Source organism: Phalaenopsis equestris, unplaced genomic scaffold (assembly GCF_001263595.1).
Source record: "Phalaenopsis equestris unplaced genomic scaffold, ASM126359v1 Scaffold000436, whole genome shotgun sequence".
Classification (NCBI taxonomy): Eukaryota; Viridiplantae; Streptophyta; class Magnoliopsida; order Asparagales; family Orchidaceae; genus Phalaenopsis; species Phalaenopsis equestris.
Window position 1 is genome coordinate 350,787 of NW_018164877.1, and position 19,045 is coordinate 369,831.

Consider the following 19,045-nt stretch of genomic DNA (forward strand, 5'->3'; position numbering starts at 1 on the left):
TTGGGAAGTCACTAAGGGTTCTCCTTAGGATCTGTGACATCCCCTACCTTTTCTTTCCTTTGGACTCCTGAAATAACTGTTCATGTTTGAGCCACTCCCATTTGCCCTTCTACGTCCTACCTCGAAAACCTGAACCTTGAATTCTTGTAGACTAGAACCATTGATCATTATCGAGAGTTTTCTCAAGTGACTCCCGTCATTTGGGATGTAATTAACTATAGGGGCTTGCCTCTATAGGGAACTTGGAACCCAGGTAAAATAAATCCTATTTAATTTTTGTATTAAATAGGGGAATTTGTCGGTCATATATAAAAGGTTCGCAGACCAAACGGATGTCACAAATCTCTTAGTTTGCAGGATTGGGTCTATCGCTGAGGTCTACACTTATCTCTCGGGAAGGTGTAGTATTTGCGGTATCAGACACGATTATGCAAACTATCAGACTAATGAGATCCATTTGGTCTCATTTTTTCAAAAATTAAAACATACTACTTTTAAAACTCAAACTATATATCTTTTATACTTAAATTAAATCTCAAAAATTATTTTCATATACCATATTTTCATAATTAATCAATCGAAAAAAAAAGTTGACCGACAGAAAGGGATGTCGTAGCTCCAATATTAAACCAGATTAAAAAGAGTTGTCTTAGATAGTTTGGTCACATTAAACGTAGACCAGCTTCTAACCCAGTTAGGAGAATAGATATTTTAGATTTGAATTATGTTAAGAAAGGTAGAGGTAGACCTAAAAAGACTAGGGCATGTTGTATAAAAAAAGATCTTACCTTATGAGAAATAAAAGAAAATATGACACTCAATAGGACAAAATGGAGAAAAATGATTCATATAGCCGACCCCAGTTAGTGGAAAAAGGCTCGTTATTGTTGTTGTATCCATAGCCATCCTTCAATGATTTCTAGTTGTTTACTATCCCTAAACATTATAGCTTATAAATTTGCTCAACATATTGAACTTTTCCAACTCCATTTAATTCTTGAAAATATGTAAAATACATTTGTTGGCAAGAAATCAGATGAAAGACAAATATAGGCAAGTTCCACTAAAGCACATAGGCAATTAGAAAATTAGTTAGGAGAAGTAAAGCCAGTCACATTTTGTCAGGTTATATTATGGTATTTCATGCTCAACCATAATCCAAAGTAACATTGTAAGTTGTAAAACTACGGTATTTTCAAAGAGGAGTGAAGGGAAAAAAAAAAGGAGGGCTGAATATAAGGCAAGGAGCATGATTATCAATGACATGCCTTAATAGTTTCTTGTACGAGTTCCCCATCAAGTATGTATTTTCTCCCATCTTCATTTCCCGAGTAAGCAAGCAACTGCAAAAGAAACATTTGAGTTCAAATTTGCTTAGAAATGCTTATCATGCAGAACTATAATTTCCGAGAATAAGGTCAATCATGACGTAATATTGAAAACGTAAATTACTTTTGGGCCATCTCCTGTCACTCCAAAGTAATCTGAAACTGGTTTGCCTATATCCTCGTTATCCATCTCCACGTACACAAAGATAAGCTGCAGAAAACATAAATTGCAATCAGACAAACCACCTAGATAACTTTTCAAAGGAGCCTATTAAAAACTTGTTATGAACCAATTAACACAAACCTTTCCCTTAAAAAATTTTGCAGCTTCTTGGAAAACCGGTAAAAGCTTTTCAGACACTTTTGATTGTGCAAAGAGCAAAAGCTAATAAAAAGAAAATTGAGTAATATCAAAAAATTGTCAGAGAGAGGTTAAAAATATAAATAAAGCAAACAATATAACAAAAGAATATGACTGACCTGCCTCTTAATTGGACTCTCAAAGATAAGAGGAGCATTTTCCCTAGTAAAAGTGGTCACCAGAGGAAGCTTGTTGGCAAATATGAAATCAACTATGGCAGATTTAGTGAACTGGCCGTCTGTGCAAGTCATCGACATCAGCGTAAATTTTGCTAGACATCAGTTAGAAAAAAAAACAAAAACAAAAAAATTACAGCTAAGGATATATTAATAAACTAACATACCAAAATAAGTCAAATTTTCAGCTTCCTTCTTCAGAAGAACTAAAGAAGGTCGTTTGGATTTGGGATCAATGTGAAAAAGCTCTGCGACAGCAGGACTGACAGTTTGGTAGAAGTTCACATCATCTTCAAGTTTGGATGCAGCAGATAGCTCCAAACTATCAGCACCCTGATTTTACCAAACAAAACACAGGGATTATCCAGTGAGTTGTTGAGTTAAATTAGATAGTTTGTTCTTTAACAGACAACTACACATTAAATATTATATTGATTTTGAACAATCTGCAGAAACATTTTTTGAGTATATGTAGATTCCGCATGAGAAACAGGTCAAATATGTACTTCTCGGTCAAAGGGAGGTGCATTGTTTGGTGGTTACAGCTCTTACAGACCAAAGTAGAAGAGGAAAAAAAGGGAATGTTCAAAGTTAGTTCGGAATCAAATTTTCTAAGATGCACTTTGTCATGACTGATTTCGAACAAATGTTATACGTCCATACCAGCATTGTTCAAAATGATTCCTACCGTTAGTACTTATAGGAGTTTTACCATCTCAACATGAAAAATAACCTTAATAAATCAAATAACTAATTAGTTACAAAGTATACTGGGGGATCTATAGAAGGGTTCAAGATAAACTTGAGCTGAACTCTGTTGGCACACTCTCTCAAACAATAAATGTTATATATAAATCACAGCCAGCTAGCAGAGGAAGCTTTCCCAAAAATTTTTTGTTGTGCGAGTTGTAAACCGCAATCGACCTCCATCCACCAAAACCTAGCCTGAGTTCCCTTCACTTCCAGCAATAAACGTTATATATAAATCACAGTCAGCTAGCAGAGGAAGCTTGTCCCAAAAATTTTTTGTTGTGCGAGTTGTAGACCGCAATCGACCTCCATCCACCAAAACCTAGCCTGAGTTCCCTTCACTTCCAGCAGCAATCTAAAAATATCAATGGCATAGTGAAAATCCCAGACAAACTGAAATATACAACTAAAGAGAGTCCATATTCAAAACCTAATAGCCCGTGTGGAATTCTAAGTTTCCTATTTTAAGTTTTTTTTGCTTTCATTCTCTTATTATGTCACATTTCTTTCCTTCTTAAGTTTGATTTTCTTTGGTAAGTTGTAATTGTCGTAATTAATAGTGCCTTAGTCATTCTTTACCATATAAAAAGAAGAGTGGTAATTTGATAACTGAGAAATAACAGAATATTATTTTCTCAAACTTTTTTCATGGTATCAAGGATAGGGAGCAAACCCTAGATTTTATTTTAGCCTCCAAAGCCTCTCCAACACCCGACCAGAGCCAGAATCCTCCCTTCAACCGCTATCCAGCCTGTAGGCCCTTCCTCGTTCCCTGGCTCCTGCTTCATGTTCCTCTGGAAGTCTCCCTGCATGATTTTGGTGCCCGACAGGTACCTCCCAATGGGATTCCATCTGCCATAGCTCCGATAAAATTTCTCATACAACTGTCAATTCCTACAAGATTTCCGCATACAAGCATCTCCAGCATATAGTCATACAGTCGCAGACTTGTCAACCCAGCAAGAACTTTCGTCAAACAGACGTCTTCTTACAAATCTTCATACAGAAACTCAAACAGGCATCTACCGGCAGGAACCTTCTTCCCTGCAGTCCGCTGCTAGCTAACCTGCAGAACCTCCTTCCGACAACCTATCAGACCTTCCCGATTAGGCAGAGAAGGCATTTCTTCCAGTCTTTTGTTCCTCAAGCAAGCAACAGCCTTCAGTTCGCAACCAGCAGCACCTCAGCCATGAAGCCTTTTTCAGCCCTAAACGTGCATACATACGAAATATGAAAAAGTACGGAATGAAGATGTCTAACTTTACTCTAGAGGTTAGTTATGAATCATATACCTAAATTTTGCCCAAACAATCCCAGAACTCTCTCACTTTATCACAAATCATTAACTCAATGGTCATAACTTCCATCAATGTTTTCAATCCGTGTTTATGCACATTTGTGGAAAAGAAAAAAAGGAACATCTCACAAGAGATGGCATAATTCTTGAGTTCACTAATTCTATATCTTGGTTGATCAATTCTATGAACACAAAAATTGGACAAATTTTCTTGTTTTATAGGACAACATGAGAGATTTGGGAATTAGCTCATGAGACTTGGGGCACGTTTGGGACATATGCGGATGTATAAATTCTCGGCTCGAAAGTTGCTATGGAAAATTTATTGTTTAAAAACTGATGTTCCAGAAACTGTTGTTCAGTTTGAAAATTTCAACTTTGAAGGTGTTGTCTATAGATAAATATCTTAAAGACCCCACTACTCATATTATATAAATTTTTTTATGCACTTGATTTTGTTGGAAAAAGAATTCACAAATTTTTTATATTTTTTATAGCCTTTTACAAAATTTTGATCCAATTATTTGTTGCATGTAAGTATGTAGGTATGTATCTAAAGCCACCAATAGGCACAAAAGTGTTAGAGACGCTCAATTTAGTCCTTCCTCTATCTTTAGTTCTCGGAAGTGAGTCAGCTAACAAATTGGTAAGGTGTGTATCATTATCCAAAGTAACCAAAGTATCATTCATCAGACTTCTGAGCTCAAGTATGTCTCCATTCTTCTTCTTCCTCCTGAATGTGTAGACTTGTCATTCCTCATCTGATCAATGGATTTGTCCAAAGGTGACCGGACAGGTGTAAGACTTTGCACATCATGATCCCCTGAGTCTGAGTAGCATTGATATCTTTCTGAACCTAATGAGGCGGTAGTAAAGCAGCAGAAGTATTTTCACCGGTAATATCAGTGATATGTTCTAGGGCATGCGAAGTCTGAAGAATCTCCCTCGCCTCCACGATAAGAGATTCCAAAGATGGGAGAGCTACAACAATGTGTGGAGATTGAATGATTGATATGTTGCCTGCGGGAATAGTGACGTCTTCAGGTGTATTCTTTTAATGATCGATAATGTCAATAACTTAGATCTGATCATGAGGAGTTGGAATCACTGCCTCTAGCGGAGCACTTTGTTTTTTTGGTCTGAGGTGAGGATGTAGATGATAGCATAGAGAACTGGAGTGGACGAACATACAACAGTTCGAACAATACAAAGAAAAAGGCTCAATCTCTACCTTCTGCCAATATTCATGATGCTGTGTGCCCAACCAAATTTCCTCAAAAGTGGAAGAAGTAATGTCGTGGAAGACAAGTACTCTGGCTTCAGATGGACGAGAAAGATTAAAAGTAGGAATGTCCATCTTGAGTGGCTTACCATAAGCTGAGGCAATAGAATACAACACCATAAGCTGAGGCAATGCAATAGAATACAACATAAAAAATAATGAAATTTCAGACCATGAAGACGAATCCAAACCGGAATGAATAAAGGTTCCGTCTGTGGGTCAAAATCCACAGACCATTTCAAAATCTTCATTATTTTGTTCTCAATTCAGATTATACTTCTAGCAAATAAGCGTGTGTAATATTTTTCATCATTAATTTGAATAAGAATGTCTTATCTAATAGTCCAATTTTTCACTCTCCAACAAGGTGCATAAGTTCAAATTTCTTGCGAATAAGCTCCATTTTGGAATTATCATATAGAAATTTCTCAATCAAATTCAAACGACAGGAGGAAGCAAGTTGAATACCTTTTGTTTCTGTAAAAAAGAAAACAGACTTCTCATTCTTCCTACCAGGTTTCTTGATGTCATCTGTCCACTTAAACGAAGATAAAAATAACACAATTTAGGCATACCTGAGGCGTGGACACCTATAAGGGCAGCTGCATACGATCTGTTTGAAGTCATCCGGTGTGGCGTTAAGAAGAAAACACAAGAAAAATAGCGTCGGGTGAAACTGAAAAAGAGAACACGCGGGACAAGCAGAAATCGCGAGCTGTATCAGCGAGACAGAAGCCGAAGAACTCCCGAGAAGACGATCTGCACCGCGCAGGAGACGCAGAGCCGAGAACTGCCGAGCCGGGAAAGCTCACGAGACGGGAAGACCTGAGACGAGCCGCACCGCAGAGCAAATCTCCCAAGACCGAAAGACGGGGAGACGAAACAGAATCAGGCGCGAAGACGCCGGAGAGGAAGCAGCAAAACCGTAACAATTGTTAGGGTTCACCAGGCGAAACCCTAGCAGAGCCGAGCGAGAAGGAAGACGACACCATTATTGTATATATGAATATATAGTGGTATGTGAGTAAATGGTCTGAATTTCTAATAAAATTATGTGGCATGCGTTGTAAATGACCGAAATTTTCAAATTTGATAAGGGATAATTACATGTATTGATATCACTTAAGTTTGATAAGAAATAACCCTGTGGTATGCATGTAAATGACATTATGGTAAGTTTGGAATGAAAAAAATATCCAAATCACAGGACGTGGTCTTGCTCCGACTTCCTCAATTCGCAAAATTCTGCAGCTTCACGAACGTGTTGTTCCGACTGAGGTTGCAAAAAAACTCGTGAAATGCAGCTTTAACCAAAACGTGGTAAAAAAAGTCAAAACAAGCACACCCTTATTCCAGTATCAAAAACATTGTAAATTTGTTTGAGATTGAGACCAAACTACATAACCTCTGAGAAGTATAGTTAAATGTGACTCAAAACTTCAACACATTTACAAAGTATCAGTTACAATTAGATATGTATGATAGATGTATGGAAGTAACCTCAAGATGCTATGTTGTATAAAATACTAGCAGAGAAGCAGTGGATGATCGAGTTCCTATTGAGTTTAAAAAACTTAAATGATGTCGAAGGAAGAAATATGGGGAAGAAGTCTCCCCCTAACACAAGGGAAGCCTTTGTTGAAGTCATAAGAGAAGAAAATTGAAAGAAGCTCATGATGAGAAAAACTGTGGATTCATCTAGCACTGAAAGCTCTACCTTGTATACACAACTCTTCTTATGAGCCAAATCCAAAAAGAATCGTTCCTTGTATGAACTTTACAAGAAAGTTAATCAAACAAAGGATAAGTATTGAAAACTACATGGAAAATCCAGAGACTGAAAATCACTGCAAGGGAGGAAAGACCAAGATACAAGACCCATGCTACTATCTCTTCAGAAGAGTCGGTCGGCCTTAGCCCCTTCACCAAGGAACAACTATTGATGTTGAACAAATTTCTTTCGAGCACAATAGAACAGCCTACCGGCTTGATGATACACAAAGGTAACATGTCGTTCTCCTACTCACCAGCAATGGAAACCTTGGATAATTGATTCAGGTGATTCTAATCACAAGACTGGAGATTTTCGTACTCTCACCAATTACCAAGAGTTCTCCAATTCCAAATTTATTCGACTTGTCAATGGATCTCACTTCGAGATTGTGGGGAGAAAAAAAATGAAAGTTTCCAAAAAATTCATCTCTTTACTGTGTTATATGTTTTCCAATTAGATTGAAACTCACTTTCTATAAGAAAGCTCACTTGTGAATGGCGTTGTGTTACTAAATTTCGTTCTATTTTTTCAGAATTTCATGTAGTTGATTTGGGGCAAATGATTAACAGTGCTAAATTGCATCAAGATCTCTATTTGCTCGAGGAAAGTTATTCTCTTAACACAAAAATATCTTCTTCACCATCATCCTCTCATGTTCATATGTCTGTTGTGTTTGAGTGTTGAAAGTTAAGTTTTAATGGCAGTATAATCTGAGTCCTAGTTTTTATTATATTGAAAAATTAAATTATCATCTCTTTATTAATAAAAAGCCAATTTTATCACTGTGAAACTTAATTGACTAAATGTATTCAAGTCTATCATTTGTCTTAGTGCAAACCCTTGAAGCCTTTCACTATCATCCGCAGTGATATTTAGGGGCCATCAAAATTAAAATCGATAAAAGTAGTAAATAATTTGTCTCATTTATTGATGACCACATGATTACGAGTTAGATATTCTTCAGGAAGTAAAAATCTATAACTGCACAAATCTTTTAGTCTTTCCATAACAAGATTTTCATTTGGTTCCAATGTAAACTGCATATCTTCAAAACTAATAATGCAAATGAATACTTCAACTCTATCCTTGAACTTTACCTTAAAAAGAATGGTATCATTCATGTGAGCTATTGTATTGAAACTCCACAACTAAGTGGGCCAACTAGGAAGAAAATTAGACATCTCGTATACCAAAAATTTTCTAGAGAGAATAACCCCATTAATAGAATGTCAAGTAGAATCCTTGGATTTAAAGCTCTTCTTAATATTGTGATGAAAAAATGCTCTCGTATCAAAGCCTTCTAATGCAATCTTCCTCTAAAAATATTTGGATGAGTCCCTTTTTCACATTCATCAACCAAACCACACAAAATTTAACCTGAGATTCATCAAATAAATCTCCCTTGGGCGTGTTTCTAACAAAAAAGGGGACACATGTTATTCTCCCATTTCAAAAAAAAAAAAAATATGACACCATGGATATTATTTTCTTTGTAAATCAACCCTACTATCCCAAATATGATATTCATGAGTAAAGTCTAGGTAAATAATAAACGTGATGCACTATTCTCGATACTCACACTAATCTAGAGTCATCAAAATTATTTCACTTCCCCACACTTTTTGAATGCCCACTCTGATCTAGAGTAATTACAACCTATTCTATTTCCATCTAATCATCATGTCTCTCAAGTTCCACCAGCTAAGAAAATCCAATCTGAGATTGACAACAAGGAACTTTGTGTGTATACTAGGAGAAAGAAATCTACTGGATAAGATAAATGATAATATGCAACCACGAGACTAGTAAGTAAACTTATCTATCTATCAAAGACTAGTAAGTAAACTTATCTTTCTATCACACGCTAGACCTGATATTGCTTACACTGCCGACACTGTGAATCAACATATGAATAGTCCAAATGAAAAATATTTGGAGATAGTTTACAGACAATTGAAGTTTAAAAAAAACCCCTAACAGAAGGTTACTGTTTAAAAAATCAAACAACAGGAAGGGGCACTAATACTAGTTGGACCAGTGAGCTCACTGACAGAAAGTCCACTTCTAAATATTATTCCTATAGTTGGGGAAACCTTGTTACTTGAAGAAGCAAGAAGCGAGCAATGTTCTCCAGAAGTAGAGCAAAATTTGAATATCACACACTAGCTTTAGGAATTTGTTAAGGAATGTGGATCCAAAGGTTAATAAATGAGTTAGGATACTCCACTATCAACATCAACAACAAAAATAACAACCAATATCATCCCACTAAGTGAAGTCAGCTACATGAATCCTTTTTTTTCCAGAGTTTTATTCAGTGTCAATCCTATAAAAATGTTTCGTGAAAACCAAGCTGTAAATATTATTGCAAAGAATCCTGTGCATCACAATCAAACACATTGAAATTAACATTTTATTTGTAAAAAGGTTGGTGGAGTTATTTTTCACTTAATCTATACTCCAACTCATCTTAAAGTCATTGATGTCTTCATTAAATATCTACTTCATGGCAACTTCACTTTTTTGAATACCAAGCTAAGTTTTTACAACATTTATGTCCCAACTTGAGGGGGGTGTGGAATTATGAGTTACTTATTTTAGTTTTACTCTCTTTTATCCCTTATTATGTCATATTTCTTTTTATTTTCTTGGGTAGGTTGTAATTATTGTAATTAATTATGCCCTAGTTCTTCCTTATTATATATGAAGAAAAATTATAAATTAATAATTGAGAAATACGATAATACAATTTTCTCTACCTTTCTTCAACATGAAATATATTCATTGTTTCAATCAATCCATAAGTCCAACGAGAGTATTAAATAGCAAAAAAAAAAAATCAATGTGTTTCAATGTGTTAGAAGGAGATGCAGCAGGGGACAAGGGAACACTTAATGAATCATACATGCAAGTGGCCTAAGTAGAAAAAGTGTTTGGGGATAAAAGAGAAGCACTTGCATGCTTCATAGAAAAACTCCTCCTGACACCATATTAATCGACTTCACAGAGCCATGCCATATTCAAAACAAGTGCACTATCAATGGGAAGGTCAGTGATTAGTTGTTCAGTTGCACTGAGAATACGATATCTCAGTCAGTAATTCAGGCTCTACACCATAAAGCCACCAAACAATTGTACCCATATAAAATAAGTTAGGTTAACAAAGCTACGTATATCCTCATCTCTTATATTTTTCGCATCACCTTCTCAATTGAAAACCACTTTATATGTGAGGTACTTTGTGATGTTTGGACAATGACATTGGCCACCTGATTTTGGGTAGGTAGGTCATGGTAGTATGAAATTAGAGCTTTATATGATTTTCCCTTGAATGTCTATTCATATGAATGAAAAGGCAAAACACTTGAGGCTTTATCAACTGTAAGTCTAATTAAACCTTCTTCTACCATACCTATTATGCATGCGGCGAATAGTTCAGCTTTTTTGAAAACCTTCAATTAGACACACGGTACCGATTCAAGGCTAAAATAGATAGAAGATTAAAAGAAATAACAACAACAACAATAAGCCTTTATCCCACTAAGTTGAGTCGGCTACATAAATCCTTTTTCTCCATTGTCTCCTGTTGAATGTCATATATTCATTTAATTCTAATAGATTAAGATCATTTTTATATAATATGCTCAAGCCTTTATAGGTTAATCTCGGTCTTTCTTAGCATAAGTCAAATATAAAACATCCACTCTCATAACCCGATAATCAGATGGTCGAAGTTTAATATCACCAAACCATCTAAGAGGAATCTCTCTAATCTTGTTTGCCACTGGAGCTACACCAACCCTTTCACGAATAGATTCGTTTCACATTGTCTCTAAGTGTAAAGTCTCTAAGTGTAAAGTCACCAGTCACCCATCCACTTAAGCATTCTCCTCTCAGCAAAATAAAAGAATAAAAATAAAAACGAGCTGTAGATGGAGTTTTGTTAGGCTGAAGTCTTCCAAAAGCCAAGGAGAAAAGGTTCGACTACAGGAGAAAGATTCTTGTTGGAATTCAATACAGATTGCAAGTTTCTAACAGCCAGAAAGATTTTAGTTCAGCCTCAACTAGTTGTTCTTGATTGCATTTAGACTTCTTAACTTCTTTCATTCTTAGATTATCCAACTTCCACCCATCCATGCTGAAATAGATTTCAAACACCTGTTTCTATGAAAAAATTTCTACAGGACCCATGGAAAGCCCTCCAAAGACTCTTCTCGCTACAATGCAACGATTGGGACTCCGGACAAGTTGTAAGTTTCGAACAGCCAGAAAGACTTTAGTTCAACCTCAAGTAGTCGTGCTTGATTGCATTCAGAATTCTTAACTTATTTCTTGTTTGGATCATCCAACTTCCACCCATCAGTGCTGAAATAAATGTCAAGCACTTGTTGCGATGGAAAATTTTCTACAGTACCCACGGACAGCCCTCCAAAGGCTCTTCTTGCCACAATGCAACGATTTGGAAACCTCCACTACTGTATGCTGCTGTTTGCATGGGACAACTACCACAATATGGATTTTCAAATGCCGAAATCAATTTCGAAAGAATCTTGGATTCCGCTATGACCACCGATCCTCCAGAATGATTTTTTTAGCACTTTTTTGGATTTCTTGTTGCAAGTAATTGGTAGAGAGCCCATAGAAATTGCAATGACAGAGCCAAGATAGATTTTGAAGTAAAGAAGCTGGGTGATCAATTTTGGTGAAATCCCAACTATGATCCCCTTGCCTTCTTACCTCTCCGAGCTTGGGAAATATACCAAAACAGTAAATCCTCCCTGCAGCTCAGATAAACCTGAAGAAAACTTCTCCAAAAGAACACCCCATTCTCTCCACAGAAAGGCCTATTTATAGGCAACCTATCCCACATAACTCTTAGACCCTTTAATTGCTAAATTACCCTTAAGAAGGAAATTAAAAAAAAAAAAAAAATACCCGCCCAGGACTTTTAATTATGAAAAAGGCCCTCCTAGCACTATGTCACAGCAGCTCTTTTTGTTACATTGGTATCTGAACCCAATTTAGAGATGCATTCCCAATCCCTACCTATTTAAGTCGAGCATCTACTATATCAATTTAAGGACACTGGACCAACCAAACTCCCATCTAAAGCCACCCCCTCACCCTCTTTCCCACCGCCCCTTCCCTATCACACGATCCAGCATCAGACTGATTTTGCTCACAATGCAAGTCTTCCTAAGCTTACCTTACTACCGCATGAGACCAAAGGAGCATCTAATCTTGCAAGAAATAGTTAATAAGCTGCTAACCAAATAATTGCTTCAACATAGTTTGAGTCCGTGCATCATCCCGTGTTGCTTGAACCCAAAAGGATGACAATTGGCATATACTTAATAACAAAAGAGCAATAAACAAAATTAAAATTAAATACTGGCTTTCAATGCCAAGGTTAGAGGATATGATATATAAGCTTGTTCGATCCATAATCTTTTCTAAACTAGATTTACTAACCAAATACCATCAGATGCACGTTAGACTGGGAGAGGCAAATGAAAAATGACAACCAAAACTCAAAGAATTATGACTCAAAGTCATACCTTTTAGTTTGTGCAACGCACCTATCACATTCATGTGATTTATAAATGTACTTAAAATCATTTGTCGGTCCATTTTCATCACATTACTTATTAATCATCTAAAGCATTTGATCAAACAACTTGTATCATTCGAACTCAAAAAGTACATATTAATTCAATTAAATGTGAGTTCTCTATTTTGAGTGTCCATTTATTAGGGTTTATAATCACAGCAACATGAGTTTAAATGGATCCACAAAAGATATCGACCATTTTAGTCAGACCGACACCTTCAACTTTCTCCCATACCAAGAGTTTTCAAAACTTGGCCATTTTTTTCGTCATTTCATTAAAGGCTTTAGTGTGATTATGGCTTCAATGAATAATTTGTTAAAATCTACAACCTTCAACTAGAGCAAGGATCAACAACATGATATCGACACTATTAAAGAGACCCTCGGTACAGCTCCGAGGTTAGTAATTCATTAAAAATGGATACAGAAGCTTTGGCCATCAGAAAAAGTGTTGTGCTCATTCAAGAAGGCTGGCCTATTGATTTCTTTAGGGAGAATGTAATACCGTGAGACAAAAATAAGCAGTTCAAGAAGTCCAGCCTATTAGAACGCAATTGCTCGTTCCCTCAAGTAATAAAAGTATTATCAACTATTATGATTTCAATTTGCAAAGCAATCATCATGCATTACAAGTCATTAATTCTCAGAATGCGGTGAATCGAAAGCATACGAGATAGATCCTGTTTCTATACATTACGCTGAAGAAAAAATCAGGTGCTAAAACATGGGTGACTAATGCCCTCAGTAGAAAATTTGCTTGTTTACCCAACTACAAACCAAAGTGACGGATCTTGAAGGTATCACAGAACTCTATATCACTGACAGATACTTTGCTTCCACTATGACAACCCAATTAAAAATTACTGCTTGTGGCATGGATATCTATTTAAAGGAAACCAAATGTGTATTCTGATACAACTTTGCACGTGCAACTTTCAAAGAAATTCATGCAGGAAGGTTGGCAGCCCATGTCAAGCGTTAGAAGACCTTGGACAAGAAGAAAGCTCATATTTTTTGGCCTTTGCTTAGACGAGATGTCACCTTCTGTTGAGATGTGTCCAATTTACCAAGCATATAATTGTGCCTGCCAAAATATTGGTCAGATTGCCCTATCTATCCTGGATTCTATATGGGAAAATCTCAGTTTAGATTTTCTTTTGTGCTTAGCACAAACCAAATGAGTTGATTCCATTATGATAGTTGTGAACACATTTAAAAAAAAAGGCTCACTTCACCGCCTGCAAAAAAAAACCTTTGATGTTGTTCATATTGGCCCTTTTGTTCTTTCATGTGATCGTTCAACTATATCGGCTTCCTAGAGGCCTTCCTCCAATCACGACGTTAAATTTGTTGATAGTTTTTGGACAAAACTTTTAAATGTGTACACACTACATTGGAATTAAATTCAGCATATCATCCATATACTACTAGGTAAAATAAAGCCATAATAGGACTCTCGACAATATGTTACGTGTTTGTGCAATATCATCTTAAACAATAGGACAAACTCTTGGGATAAGTCGAATTAACTTACAACTCAATGTCTGACCTTTCTACTGGAAAATGCCCTTTTAGCAATCTACACGAACATCACGAGCAATGGACATTGTGGTGCTTCCCAAATGCAAAAGTGTGATTGGAACAAGCACAGTTGTTGACCATGGTAATATTCAAACAAAAAAATTAACTTAAAAAAATAAATTAAAATATAAAAGATTTGCCAAAGCCCTCTTTCAGAGTTTGGAAACCACTCCCGCTCCAAAATCTTAATAATGTCACATTTTGATTCATCTTGCCCCAACCGCAACAGAGATGTGAAAAAAAGTATAAGAGAAACTGAAGCCCTCACCTCCCATTTTGTTTGTTTCTCGTTTATCCATCTCCCACACAAGTGATTCCTCTGTGCACTTGCTCCGACCACACCAGTTGAAAGCACCTCCCTCTTTCGAGATACATGTGTTGTACGCTTTCATTGTATCTCAACTTGGTCAAATCAAAGTAAGCGGATTGGTTAAAGACACTATCCTTAACCATGCATTATCATCAAATAATGTTGCACGTTTTGGATTGCTTATACAACACAAAGGGCCTTCTACCAATTATGATTGAGCTATAAAGTATAAGAAAAAGTTAGGAATGTATTTCACTTACGCCGACTTGACTTTAAAAACTAGGCTTAACTTGATAATTATTTCAACTATTAGAATAAAATAAACAACTCCTGTTAGTGACTACTACCAAAGAAGAATTTCACATCAAATATGACTATCTTTGCAACGTCATTTTGTTTCAACAATAACGACAATCCATATAATCTGATCTTCAACTTGGATCATCTAGGTGTTGAATTTTATGGCACCACGCTTTGCAATCGTCGCGATCTCATAATTGCTAACACTTTCTTTATTATTGAGGGCGATCCTTTCGTTGTCTGAATGACGAAGAACCATCTTACAGGCAATGAAAGTCAGATATCAAACAATCTATGCAATTCCATGTCATTATGTTTGAAATCGGATTCGTCGCCTCAACCCAAGCAGAAGGCTACAACAGCTCGTATCATACAAAGGTTCCAAAGAAACCAAATCATGTTTAACATGTCTTTGAATCTAGAAAAATAGAATTGGTATCAATTGAAAATAAAAAAAAATGATTATTGAAATAAAAATAAATGAATTACTTTGAGTATTCTACAAATTTGATCAAGACACGCATTATCCAACTCTAATTTTCATGCATTGCTCAAATTATTGGCGATCTATATATTATATATTAAAGAGTGTTTTTTAGCGTCTTTATTTTATGCATAATCACATTATATTTATTGAAATTAATATAAATGTCGGCCAAATTGTTAAAATTTAATCACAATATTCGAGAATGTTGTGCGGACTAGTACAAAATAAATCAATTTTTTTTTGCACTGGTTAAAGCACTCTAGAGCACATATGGGTACATTAATTTATCTTATACTAGACCGCATAGCATTCTCGGATCTTGTAATCAAATGTTATGCATGTTGGACAGAGCAAAAGCGGGCTATTTTATACTAGACCACGCAAAATTGTCGAATTGTGATCAAATATTTAGCAGGTTTGTCGAAGCACGAGTGAGGAAATCAATTTATTTTATGGCAACCGACGTAGCATTCTTATAGATTGTGATCAAATATTTAGAACATTGATTGACATTTGCATCAACCTCAATGCGATCAATATGATTATGTATCAAATAATAACGTTTAAAAACATTCTTCAATATTCAATATATATATATATATATATATGTTTGTTTTAGATATATATATATATATATATATATATATATATATATATCGCCAGTAATTTGAGTCATCTATGAAAACCAGAGTCGAATAAATCATGGCTTGATCAAAATTGTATAATTCCAAGTAATCCGTTTATTTTCATTTCAATAATTAATTCTAGATTTTCCACAGATGTCAAATCTAATTTTTTATATTCAAAGAAATTATAAGCAAGATATGACTCATTAAGAACATCGTCTCGGTTAGTTTGTTGAAATATTTTGTTTGGATTGAAGCAACGAAATTAGATTTCGAAAATAACAACATGAAATTGTTTGGATTGTCTGATATCTAAATTTCAGCGCTTACAGCAGGATTCGTCCTCATCCAAATAATAGAAGGATTGCCCTCAATATCAAAGAAAAAATGCTAACTATCAGATCGTCAGGATCAAGAAGTATGATGTCTTAGATTCGGAGTCCATTGGATTCAACTTGGAGATCAAATCTATGAATCATCATCGTCATCACCAATACAAAATAGCATCATGAGAATAGTCATATTCGATGTGAAATTTTCCTCTAAGAGTGGACTCTCTAATGAGAATCAGTCATCTTCCGCTGATGGATGAAATAACCGCTAATTTGAGTCTAGTATCACAGTCAAGTCTCCTAAAAAACATATTCCTAACCTTTTTTTATACTTTACAACTTGGTTGTGGTTTGTAAAAGAACATTTGTGAGGTATAAGTAATCTAAGCGTGCAACACAATTTGTTGACATTGCAGGAGTAAGGATGAAGTCTTTAACCAATCTAATCACTCTAGTTTTACCAAGTCAAGATACAGCGAGAGCATACATCACATGTACCTTAAAATAGAGAGGTGTCGTCGGCTGGTGTGGTTGGGGCGAGTGCAGAGAGAAATTGGTCGTGTGAGAAACGAACAAATAAGAAATGAAAAAAAAGGGAGACGGGCGCTTCGATTAAAACAACGAGAATTTTCATCTAAGCTGCGTGTGGTTTGGACGAGAAGAATCAAAATGTGGTGTTATTAAGATTTTGGAGCAATAGCAGTTTCAGTTTCCAAACTCTGAATGTTATGGATTTTAATTTAATTATTTTTTTGTTGGCTTATTACAATGGTCAACAATGGTTGATAACATTTCCAATTTATCCGTAAAGGTACCTACTGAATTAGCCACTTTCAATACCAAATATATGATTGCTAAGAACTCCTACAAGTGTCGAGAGGTTTCAATCTGAGAGACCTTGTAATGGTTCAACTTTGCAAGGAAAGGTTTGCTCCCAAAATGTATTTGAAACTGAGTACGCACAATCTTAGTTCGTTCCCAATAGCTAAATGTTTAAACTATAATGATCATATTGTGGATTTACCATCATATATACTAACATCTTCTACATTCAATATCTTTGATATCTATTTGTATCACCCTCGGATAAAGTTCCAACACAAATTATATCATTCGATTCATGTTCTAAAGTAGGGGAGATTTGTTGTGGTCTTGGCTCAGCCTTTTAGAATGTATTTCTATCATTTAAGTTTTTACATTATCACCTTTTTGTTTTTCTTCTTATTACCACTATTAATTAAAGTCACACTTATTGTTTTATTATTTGGTCTCGTTGTAATGGACTATATATACTTGTACATGCTTATGTTAGTGGGATGTATGGAATAATATTACAATTCTTTCGACTTTATCTCTATTCTTTTCTATATTTGATTCTCGAACAGCTTCTCCGCCACTGCAACACCATTCCTGCATATAAATATCAGAACTTCTTTAAAAGGCTAACTTGATGCTTTTAGAAGACATTATACCCAAATCAGAAAATTGAAAACTATAAAACATGAGAATCTCATAATTGGTCATGCGCTTGTTGTCGTGGCTGCAGTGGTGGTATCAAGAGCTTGAGAATGGAAGTTAAAATCCACGGATAAAAATGAGGCAAGTTTTCATAGAAATTAGGGTAGAAGTAATTGATTCTATTCCACTCTTACTAAATCAAAATGATACATTCCCGAATACATAAAAGATAAGCACCTATAATTCAGAGGTAGGCTATCATTCCCAAACTCTAACCCTATGATTTAAAACAACAATCACACGTAACAAAACCCTAAACATATTAAGCCAAATGTATACCTCACAATAAAAACTAACCAACAACTAGATTGTCCTTTTAGTCTTACACCTCACATAAGTCTTCAAACTATTTTGACGGGCTCAATGTCGACTCAGTGGAACATGAGCCGGACAATGTCGTAGGTGTTGGTCAAACATTACTCCCCTACCAAAAAGACAAATTGTGCTCAAGGTGTAAGAGAAAAAACTAATGTTGGATCAAGTTGTATAGCTTTCACATGGCATCAAAATATGACAATCATTTCGAATTAATCAACACTTTTCCACATGTCGATTATTGTTGCACCACTTTTAACTAAAATTGCTCCAAGAAAACTTTCATATCCTCAACCTCTTCTTCAAAGATTGGCATCTTCAGCTTCCTTATGCGTGAGTCTCATCCCAAATTTCTCGATAGAGTTTATTCCACCCATGAAGTATAGGTTGTGTTCCCTTACTCGACCCATATTGATTTCCCCTTTTTTATAAGTCATGCTCACCTCTTAATCAACTCGTCCGTCCCTAGAGGTTCCTAAATCTCCTTCTGTTTGGAAGGTTGTCGTCGCAAAAGGCACTGGCACGGTTGAATGCAACCCTCCGCCAAGGTCACACCCATCGTGGTCTTGTTCCAGACCAAAATCCTTTGAATCAATCTCCTCCAACCTTGAATCGTGTTTCATCTCGTTTTGTTTGCTATAGCTCGTTCCAAACAATCACATTTATCAATTGAATCTACACCTGACTTCTTCATTTAATCTTTCCTGCTTTCGTTCATTCCAACCGTTTGAATGTCACATTATTCCTTCCAAGTACTGCTTCTTGAGTCTGCTCCTGATTCCTTTGCTTAAACATGCGGCTTCAAATTCGCCAAAGGCAACGACATCGTCCTGGCGTCGAGCAAGTACTTTTTATTGTTGTTGCTTGCGTTCGCTCAAGACATCGTCGCTCGATCCCACAACGGATGGCTGTGAGTTTGCGTGAAACTCCATGATATTCTTCACCATTTCATCCAAAGTCATGAATCTTCCATCCATGCACGAGAACACCCCCCCCC

The 19,045-nt window shown here is 35.9% G+C and overlaps 1 protein-coding gene across 1 annotated transcript in view; it reads right to left on the reverse strand.

Moving 5' to 3' along the window:
• The window catches only part of LOC110027678 (protein disulfide isomerase-like 1-4), a 40,226-nt gene that overhangs the window by 17,177 nt on the left and 4,004 nt on the right, over positions 1–19,045 (reverse strand). The window contains exons 3-7 of the mRNA XM_020729193.1: positions 2,033–2,198; positions 1,809–1,927; positions 1,633–1,713; positions 1,453–1,539; positions 1,269–1,343 (exon numbers count right to left, since the gene is read on the reverse strand). Of these exons, the coding sequence (XP_020584852.1) occupies positions 1,269–1,343; positions 1,453–1,539; positions 1,633–1,713; positions 1,809–1,927; positions 2,033–2,198 (528 nt within the window). The remainder of the gene's footprint in view (positions 1–1,268; positions 1,344–1,452; positions 1,540–1,632; positions 1,714–1,808; positions 1,928–2,032; positions 2,199–19,045) is intronic.